Consider the following 10,836-nt stretch of genomic DNA (forward strand, 5'->3'; position numbering starts at 1 on the left):
TAATTGAACACCCGCTTCAATCCCTACAACAGAGTCCTCCTGCGTCCTACTCACCAACGCCACACAACAGGGATGCACATCTAACTCATGGTCACGCAATGCATTCAGATTTCTCTCTCGGCAAGAGAATTTAAAGAAATATTAGGAGGTAAGCTTTAGCTGAAAGGAAAAGAGCAGCTCAAATCAGTAACATGGCAAACCAAATGCACCTGCAAGTCAAAGTTATGAAGAAGCAGAAACTGAAAAACTATAGCAAGGCAAACAAAAGTGGAAGGGAGAAATGGGAGAGGCAGATGAAGCAGACACGGAAAGAGAGGGCAAGACAAGAAACCATAAATCCCCAGAATGAGGCAGAGACACTAGCTTCTCAGATCCTGACAGTTCCCCCATCTGCACAAGGTCTAGTTGTTCTTTATCAACCAAAAAGAACCGGATCCCTACCACAACCTCTCCTTCAAGCCAAACAATTCCTGATTAAAGCACTATTTTTTAGAATGCACATGAAGATAATATAAAAAGCTGGCAACAGATAAATCCAAAGAGGAAAAAAAAATTGAATCAGGAAGAAAGTGAAATCTCAGACAGCCAGTAAGTTTTCTAAATATGAATCTGACTTATCAGGAAGAACCACCAACATTTACCATATTCTTACCAATGAAACAAATTAAAATCTAATTGATGTTTTCAAAGCAAATATCAGCGTGGACCAAAAAACTGTCTCAAATCCACAGGAGACAAAAACCACATGATATATCTTTTCTGTTAACATATTTGCAAATATTTTGTAAGCCTGTTTAAAGCAGACCTTTGTTGTTTGAGGTCTGTAATAATCAGTGACATGTTAGATTAATAGCCTCATTTCTGAAGACAGGCTTTATAACTCAGACAGCTGATAAAGGGGAGGCAAAGGCCAGCTCCTTAACTAGTCTTTAACCTGATGGTTCTTTCTTGTACCTAGACTAACAAAAGTATCTTTACCACTTTTTTCCTTCTAAAGGTATTTTCTCTGAAAACAATCTTTGAACCTTCTTTGAAGAGAGTTCCCTTATAACAAATCCAAATAACACTAAAACATGAGCTCACAATCAATTAACCCAACAAGTTTGCTTCAACACTGTCAAAGACTAGACTAACATTAGAATAACTAATTTTGTTTACCCAATACTGATTCTAGCATACATCCTCTGTGGCAAGAAATATCACTTAAGCCTTGAATTCATTTAAATCACACACATTTGATTTACAGAAATTTTTAACTTACAGAAATTTTTAATATTATTGTTTACCTTTTACTAAAAAAAGTTTAACAGGTGCTAATATTAAAAATCTTCAATTAAGAAAAAGTTGCCAATTTTTAAATTCTTATAAGAAAGTTTAATTGGAATTTTCCATAAAAACTTTCAAGATATGCAAAAAGAATTTCCAAACTAAAAAAGGCAAGAGTGAAATTACTGATCCAATAATTGGTATCTTTCTTCTTAGTTATACTGACAAAACAAAATTTATGAATGAAGAGGAATCATTCAATCTCTGGGGTGACAGAAGAGTTCTGCATCTTGACTCTGGTGGTGGTTACAGAATCCACGTGTGATAAAATGGCAAAGATCTACACACACACACACACACACACACTCTGGTGGTGGTTACAGAATCCACATGTGTGATAAAATGGCAAAGATCTACACACACACACACACACACACCACACCACACCACACCACACCAAGGTCAATTTCCTGGTTTTAATACTGCACAAAAGTTACATAAAATGTAACCAGTAGGGGAAACTGGGTGAAAGGTATTGGGCCCTCTCTATTTTTCAACTGCCTATAAACTTGTAATTATTTAAAGATTAAAAATAAACAAGTAAACAAACAGCTTTTAACCAATGACAACAAAAATACTATATATATCCAAAAATTAACCTAAATCTCCTATTCAACAGACTGTAAAACTGAGACCTAACCAGGTAATACAAACTTTCATTGTCAGTAATAAGAGTAAAAGCACTTAATTGAAATGCTGTCAACTAAGAAACATAAAATGAGACGTAACCAATCACTTGCAGTCATTAACATTATCTTGTTTAACCAAAGATGATCAGGTCGGCTGATGCCTGTGTTGCATTACAATGCAACCAATATTTTTTTAATTATCACCTTTTATTGAAAGAAGAAACTTTTTCTGAGAGGGAAAAAAACCTCAAAAACAAATTTATATTTAACCTTAGAACTCACACATCTGAAGCAAACTGAGTTTACTGAAAAGCAGGACACAGTATTCCAAATAAGATCATGCCATCTTTACAGAGAGGTCATCCTCAAACAACAAAGTGTACAACTATTCCTGTCCTGAATGGTTCTAAACAGCTATAATATAAAACTAAACATAGGCTGGCTACCTTTGATTCCAGAAAATGGATTTTCAACCAGATAAAGTTAATACTTAGAATAGCTACTTTGAAGTTCCCCATAGTTAACAATTATGTTCCACGAAGGCAAATGCTGGCTAAATTGGTGGTTGCAAACTACAGTCATAATATAGCCTCCTACAAAAATTACATTCTAAAGTCTGAACTGATACCTTAGCTGTCACCCTGCTTCCTCTACACAATGATTTTGGATAACATTTATCCTTATGAGACTCAGTTCAGTAAATATAAGTCATTCTTTCTCCTCCTTGAGAGAAATGGGATACAGATATAAATCACCATATATGTATCATCTACCACTTTGGAAAATCAGCTTGAAGCAGTGGAGCCACTCAACCTCAAGTATAAACATCAGTAGGTAAATAAAACAGATGTCTGTCTAAAACGTGGCTTCCAGATCATATAAAGCCAAGTATTCAACTGTCCCAATTGCAATGTAAAGAAAATACATTACCTGAAATGGAACAAGAATTTAGATTTCGGGGGGTGGAATGGAGGGGGAAAGTGAAAGAAAACTACACAAAGTTAATAGGTCTTTACTGAAGTTATGAGACAACAAGTCAGATTAACAGTGGGAAATTTAGGTTAGAAACTTAAGCATGTATTAATGGGGCTAGGAAAGTGAATCTTAAAATTGTATCCTGAATTAGGCAATAATTTAACTAATACTACTTTTTATTTTGGGAAAAAAAATAGAAGCCACAGCAACAGACTATGGAAGCATAAACACAGCAATAACACTTTAAAGGTCACAATTCTTTACTTCCGAAGACATTACTAACAACTGAAGCTCTCACAACTGAACACCCAACCCTCCTGTCTATGCTAAAGAGGTGCATCGATCACGTAGGCCTATAGGGTCTGGGATTGGTAATGATAAAATATAAGGCAGGAACCGGAGTATAAAATATCTGGCATAATATGATAGAGTTAACATTTACCATATGCCGACATCATTCTAGGAGCTCACAATAATCCTATGAAGTAAGGACTATTTCTTCCCATTCAACAGGTGAGAAAACTGAAGCACAGATTAAATGATCTCCCTAAGGTCACACAGCCAGGATGGGGCAGGGCCAAGATCTGGCACAGGTGGAATGGTAATATGCCTGTACCTGGAGGGCTAAGGAGCCAATTAAGGATCATAAGCCAAGTATGCCTAACAAGCAAATTCATTTTATTTTAGCGAGATCTCTCAGATGGGAGTGCATAAGGACGAAAGAAGAAAAAAAACAACCTGAAACCTGAAGATGAGTTAAGAGAGGGATGTGGAAAGACAGAAAGGACTAAGGCCTGAATTAAGGGAATAGCAACAGAATGAAAACAAGTGAATAGATAGATACAAAGGAGAAAAATTCAGCCTGACTTCGTGATTAGAAAAGGGAGAGTGAGGATGAGTCTAAACCTTCACTGACCAGGCCCAAACCAACAGCTGCACATTTTAATGATCCTGTTAGTTTATCAAAATCTTAAAGCAGAAAGGTTTAGTATTAAATCGTCCTCTTCTCAACAGCACAGCATCTGACTTTCTTCTTTTTTAAAAATGTAACTATATAACTTAAAATTACTGTCACCTGGCAACTCCACACTAATTGTTTAATATGCAGACAGTAAAGAGAGCTATAAAACCACACACATACCATCACTGAACATAGAGAAGCTACAGAGTACATGAAATTTAGCAAACATTCTTATATTTAGCACTCTAAATTTAAGGAAAATCTAAACGCCCTTTAAATGGATTACAATCATTTTATCACTTAGAAGGGGCCTGCAGACAACTCTTTTGAAATTCAAAAAAAGTAAAACTCATAACTTCAAAGTTAAATCAATTATGTTTTTTCTCTTATGTCTGTAAATGTAAATAAACAAAAAAACCCACTATCTTTATAGTCTAAGTCAAAGATCTGTAAAATATTACATTTTGAAAAAATGTACTATAATGTACAAATGTACTATAATGTACAAATGTACTATAATGTACAACAAAAAAATGTACTGAAAAAACTTACTATAACTTCAACCTTATTACCACTGTAAGGTAAAAACAACACTATAGCCAGGCCCTTCCAGTAACTAAATGCTCTTGGAAAGTGTCCAAAACAATGTTAGTAAATTTCCAATTCATTTCATCTAAGATCAACAAAAACAAGTTATCTAAAACACTGGGTTATATTTAAATAGGCTCTAACTAAAAGTTTTACATGACCGAATCACTCAGAAAAAAATCTTTGTACTTTTTACTGAGGATGGTACCTAAGACCAGTAAGTAACGGGATGGGGGGGAGGGGTGCTGCATCTAGGAATTTAATCACGTATTACTTAATATTATTTTGAGAAAATTTTCAATTCCACTAGCTTTCTTTTGGAGAGAAGCAGACTTTGGCAGAATCTGCAAAAATCATGATTTGCAGTAATACTGAAAATCTCCATAACTCCCATAATGTGGACAAACACGTGGTGGTGCAAACTCTGATTTCGAGCCTGAGTTTTTTAAAGCTTCTTGTTACTTGTGGTTCAGATTTCCTTTTTATGGGTTGTATGTCTGATAGGTATATACCAATTTCATACAAAAACAAACATAAAGGTGCTTTATATATGTGAATGTACATATATGACACTTCAGACAAGCTGTGATTTCCACTCTAAGAGCTTTTTTATAAAGTTCTAGTAAATTGAGAAGTAAAAGCCAACAGTTAAAAAAATAATCTAGCCAGACAGCAAAGGGAGCTATAAAATTAAACCTGGAAGTCAAAAAAAAAACAAAACCCTAAATAAAGCAGATACACAAAATGACAAAATCCAGCACACTTTCACTGAGCTTGTTAAAGTTTATCTATAAATGTTAACCTTTTTTAAACGTTGAGGAGTATACCAATTTTCACTTATGAAAAGTGACATCCTAGGATAAATTTCTAATTCCCAAGAAAAATAAGTCAAGTTTAAAGATCTGCATACACAAGTACCAAAAAAACTGCAAAGAAATGAATAGAAAAAGCAAACATGGTTTTACAGGAAACAAGGAACCCACCTGAAACATTAAAAGTGGGATGGACTATAATGAACAAAAGATCCAAAATGAACAAATTAAGCATAAATACTCCCAGTGTGTTTAACATCCTCAGGAACAAGCAATGCCATCCAATCAATACTTGCTACAAAAACTGCCATAAATTGGTTACTTTTTTTTTTTTCAAACCATGAAACAAGGAAAGGGTTGTTGCAATATATTTGTAACTTACCAATACTGAGCTACTAAGTTTCTATCAGATGCTTCAACTAAGGATCTGTGCTAAGAAGACTGAAATTTATTCAGACAGCAGTGAAAAATGAAGCCTCACTAAAGACATTCAAGATAAAGCTGACCCCTAAAGGCTCCTTGGTGCACATTTGCAACCACAGTATTCACAGCACGCAGTACACTAAACTAGCAACAGATTGGTTAAAAACAGTTTGAATTTTCAACTTCTCATTATACAGGCAACATTTTTAGAAGCAATCATATTAAATAAATGTGTCTTTCACAGTTACCGGATGAAATTTTAAGCTGGACAGGCACCAATGCCCTGATTTTCTACTTTTTTCATAAACCATATGACTTCCACATGCTGAGAATGTTTTATGCTTTAACCTGCAGTAAAGGCTTTACATCATTTTAATGCTCAGTGCCTAAAATGCAACAGAATCATCCCATCGAATGCAAGGAATAGATTTGGCTTCAACCAAACCACTAGTCAGAAAAAGTTTAATGAATGCTTTTCTCAGTAAGTAACTTTGCATTTCCATAGAATAAAACAAAATCTGAGGTGAGGGTAGGGGGAAGAGAATATATTCTTATATTTTAAAAGTTTTCCAACTCTAAACAAACATTTTCATTTTTTTATTTATAAAATAATCATTGAACATTTAAAGACACTGTCTAGTAGAATATCTTTCAGCAGAAAAGCACTGTTATATGGAGTTACATAGGATATTTCTCCAGTTTTTGCAAAGGTAATATTTCAGGCTAAAATAGAAGATTAAAACAAATAATTCTGGAAATTCTAGTCAATAACAAACTAAAAACTCAGCTTTGTATCAACATATAGTATATCCTAAGTTTGAGATTTAGAAAAAACACATTCTTTTTTTTTCTATGCAGGTCAATCTAAATAAATATGCTTCCTCATACTTATAAGTCAGCTTATCTGTGTAAATGACCAACCACAGAAATTTCAAATCACAGGTTATAAAACATACCATACAATTACATACGATGTAATTTCCCCTTTTTATAGTATCTAAGGTCCTTTACTGATAGGTTCAAGAATTGATAAGCCAAATATGTAAATACATTAAATTTTCAGCAGTCGAAAAGACAAATTATGCCAATTTCTTTATTTAAAAGTCCATTGTACTAAAAATACGTGACAAAAGAATGATTATTGAAAAACTTACATTTCCGGGTGAAAGAAGTACAAATTATATTAATTCTTCTGGTTAATGTTTTTAAATATTAAAGACTGTGAGAAACAAGACATGTGGCAACCCTCTTCCCTTTGTAACTCCAATTGAAACTCGGGGGGAAAAAAAATCAGAATTCAAATTGCCCAACCTTGACTTACACACTTAGTTCAACTAGATCTAACTCAGCTGTGCAATTTTAAAATAAGTTTAACGCAAAGCACTACAATCTTGATGTGATAATTACCTGCGGAATAAATGCAAATTAAAAACAAATGCAGGTCCTCTTCATCGAAAGATGCATCTTACAGCAAAACCACTAAAAGCACAACCACATAGAAGCACCTAAGGAACAGGCACGGGAGGCAGCATGTCCATCAAAGAAGAGAAATGTACCACGCCAAAACAGAAACGAAGCACTGAAGGGAGGGCGGGAGGGAAGGCAGGCAGGCAGGCAGGCAGAGAGAGACGGCAGAGGTTTCTACACCTGCAGGATCCCACGGAAATTAACCAGTCACATCACTCTACCCTACATGATACGTAAGATTTTTAAAGCTTCGGGGTAAATAAAAACGGGAATCACTCTATACCATCATTCAACTTTACACAGCATTTGTAATGCCAACTGCATTCTCCCCTTCACTCACCCAATGTTTCCTCTCGCTTCCATACCAGCTTTCAGCCAAATGCGAGACAGAACAGGGTGGGGTAGAAGAAAAATACAAGCTGCGCCTTTTAGCGACTCCCCACGCACCCCCCCAACAATTTCCAACAGTTTTTCCTACTACGAAAATAAGTCACCCAACCACAGGATACACAACAGTCATTCCGTGTCTTCAGCAGACACACAGGGTCGCGTACACAAGTGGGCACTCCCGACCCCCACCCTTCCGCCCCCGAATCTTAAGTAATGTTTCATCTATGGAAGGCGAAGACGACCAACGAGACCTACTGTTTCGGGGTGAGGATGGGTGGAGGACTCCTTTCCAAGTAGCCCCAATAGTGTAACCAAAACACGGTTCCGGAATAAAATACTAACACTTTTCCTTTTTCCTTTCCCACCTAGCTACCGACTTGAGGATGCAAAAAGCCATCTCCACCGCACCTCATCTCTCCGAGGCGCCTGCCCTGAGTTTGGGGTGGAGGTGGGTCCCGGCAGACCGGGAGGAGGAGTGTGAGCAGCCGATGAGACACAAACGAGTTGCTCCCCGCAGCCACCCCGCGCGGCTCCGCTAGCCCAGAGGTCCCGGAGCCGCACCTCGCGCACGCCTCTCCGCCCAGGCCCAGCTAAAAGCTCCGACTCCGGCTCTCTAACTTCCTCTCCAGAGACGTTTATTCACGGCTAACCCATCGCCCGAGTGCACGTCACCCAGTTTCAAACACAGCTCTGCACCCCAAACAAACCCACTCACCTCAAATTCCCCTCAGTTTCCCAAACTCCAAACTGGAGACCCCACCTCCAGGATTCAAACCTTCCGCCCATTGGGGAGGCAACCAGGAGAAAAGAGTTGGGAGCACCCGACGCCTTTCAATTACCGCCCCCACAAACTGCCCCACCCCAGACCCTGCGTTCGGGTCACCCCCTCGAAACCCCCCGCTTCCTCCCTCCTCTCAGTTGGGCCGCTTAAGAGACCCATCCTCAGCCCACTCACTTACTCCCCCCACCCACCCCCCCCAAAAAAAAGTGAAGAGAAAGAAGTGAGAAGAGGGACTTGAGAGACTTGAAGCTTCCAAACCACTCGACTCACCTCAGAATGCTTGCTGAGTTCTCTCCGCCTGGCGCAGCCCCCTCCCCAACGTCCCGGTACGAAGGGCTGAGGTCTGAGGTAGGGAGGAGGGGAAAGCGGGAGGGGGAGGGGTATCTTCCGCGTGGGGCGCCCGTCGGGAGGGGTCTGGGGAGGGGTTGAGGCCGGCGCAGGAAGAGGAGAAGGGGGAGGGGAGGCCCCTATCTCCCAGTCTCCCCCTGAAAAACCTCCCTTGTCTCAATCACATCAGACTGACTGTCTTTGTCTGGCTGACAACCGCCATATTGATATCAACAGCCCCGCTCCCACCTGCTGCCACCGGGCGGCCCTGGGAGTTGTAGTTTTTGCCTCCCTTGAGTAAAGGTGCGGGACTCTGCGTCAGGAGGCCCCAGAGAACTACAGCTCCCGGCAAGTGCCGCGCCCGTGAGCCTTCCCACAGGGAGGAGGGGAAAGGGGTGCCAGAGCCGTAGGGACTACACATCCCAGAATACCATGGATTCTGGGCCCAGATGAGGAACGTGATATCATGCTGGGGTGAAGAAGAAGGATGAATTGGCGGCGCGGATGAATTTGAGCTAACGGAAGGAGGCGTTCTAAGAGGAAAGAGAGGAAAAGGAAAGATGACCACGGTTCCCATGATGCACGGAGAGATGACTACATTTCCCATGATGCGCCGGGAAAGGGGCGTGTGGAAGAAAGACTGCAAGTCCCGCCATGCTCTCGGCGGGCCCCTGGCGGAGATTGAACCGGAAGACGCTTTCTGGGTTTGAGAAGTCGAGGAACTGCTACTGACCAGCCAGAAGTCCAGCATGAAACTGGTGAGTCTGCGCTCTTAGATTGGAGGGCATATCCTTTTGGAATTCGTCGTTTCTACCTTGGGAAGGGAACTAGAAGGTGGGGTGAACCAAGGAAAGCTGATGTTTGTTGTTGAGGAGTTTGAATTCCAACTCAGACCCTTCACAACTGCTAGATGTAATTCATCCCTTGGCGCGTCCCTTTGGTTAGATAAGAGATTGAATCTTGTCACTTTTATTCATATACGAACCAAGGTTGGGCTCTATGAACCAGATTTGATTTGTTTTTCGGCTGCCACGTGAGTGTTATAATTGGTACACTTCTTTCCACGGGATTGACACTTGGTTAAGCGTTCCATTTTACAGTTGTTGAGAAGGTTTGGTAACATGAACAGAGTTTAGAAAATTCTAGGGGGATCTTAATCTCACATTCAATTCTCTGTTATAGACTCCTAACTGCCCTTGATCATTCAAAGGAGGTCGAAGTCAGAGTGTGATCTTGGATGGTTTGAGTCTTAAATTCTGTATAAGATGGGCTGAGAGGAACTGTTACATGGCGTTCTAGTCTAGAGCTGTAGGGACTGCGTGAGCTAACGTTATATGGAGCATGCCAGGACACCTGGAAAAGTTGTGCATTACAAAACTCAGACGCTTGGCTTATAGGAAAGCTGCTCAGGCTTTTGTTTTGAGCCATTTTATTCTCAGTGTGCACAGATTTAACTAATTTACTCCAACTAATTAATTGGAATTAGTAATAGCATAATTTGAGTAGAGAAGGTGTGAGATGCTGTTTCTTAGGCTTTAAAAGTCATGTTCCTGCAGCCAGGTATTGTCAGGCTTTACTTTCTGAAGTTTTTGAGGAAAAACAAAAGGTTTCTCTTAATTATTTGAGTATGCTTTTGCAAAGTACATGTGTTTGTACCCACACACGGTACAGGCATATATACTCTGCACAGTGTCAGCTGTTCTTTGAGAGGTCAGAGAACATATGAAAAGTGGATTCAGTTCCAAAACTGTCTCTATCTAAAGCTGTTTCTGTTAGGAGAAGGGCACACAGATCAGTAAACCTTGAGAGTATCAATTTGCTTTTGGGTCAGTTTTCCAAACATTTCAAAATGCAGAATTGGAAGTCACCACCTTTGTCCTAAAGAAGCATGCAATCTAATGAAGAAGATACAAAGTAATGAAAAAGTTATAATTCACCTCCATCCGGGTGAACAGAGTCATCATGTTCAGGGTTTGGGGATTGAGAGGATACTGGGGGTGTGTGGGGAGTCAGATACAGCTCCTTTGGAAAGGTAGTTCTTGAACTGATAAGAAGGTCAAGTGGGCTCAGGCCTTCCTTGAAGAGGGTTCAGCTGATAGAAGCCAAAGAGCTTGGCACCTAAATGGTTGAAACACAGACCATGTTTCGTCAATAAAA

At 39.5% G+C, this 10,836-nt stretch overlaps 2 protein-coding genes across 53 annotated transcripts in view; one reads left to right on the top strand and one right to left on the bottom strand.

The window, feature by feature from the left end:
- The window catches only part of HMBOX1 (homeobox containing 1), a 188,455-nt gene extending 179,525 nt beyond the window's left edge, over window positions 1-8,930 (bottom strand). For all 50 annotated transcript variants that reach the window (XM_081496660.1, XM_081496749.1, XM_081496601.1 and 47 more), the window contains exon 1: window positions 8,623-8,930. The gene's annotated coding sequence lies outside the window, so the exon portion shown is untranslated. The remainder of the gene's footprint in view (window positions 1-8,622) is intronic.
- Window positions 8,931-9,381: 451 nt separating this feature from the next.
- The window catches only part of INTS9 (integrator complex subunit 9), a 116,992-nt gene continuing 115,537 nt past the window's right edge, over window positions 9,382-10,836 (top strand). For all 3 annotated transcript variants that reach the window (XM_081496169.1, XM_081496189.1, XM_081496178.1), the window contains exon 1: window positions 9,382-9,437. In XM_081496169.1, the coding sequence (XP_081352295.1) occupies window positions 9,429-9,437 (9 nt within the window). In that variant the 5' untranslated portion in view covers window positions 9,382-9,428. The remainder of the gene's footprint in view (window positions 9,438-10,836) is intronic.

Source organism: Giraffa tippelskirchi, chromosome 1, assembly GCF_054371585.1.
Source record: "Giraffa tippelskirchi isolate mGirTip1 chromosome 1, T2T-mGirTip1v1.2.pri, whole genome shotgun sequence".
Lineage (NCBI taxonomy): Eukaryota > Metazoa > Chordata > Mammalia > Artiodactyla > Giraffidae > Giraffa > Giraffa tippelskirchi.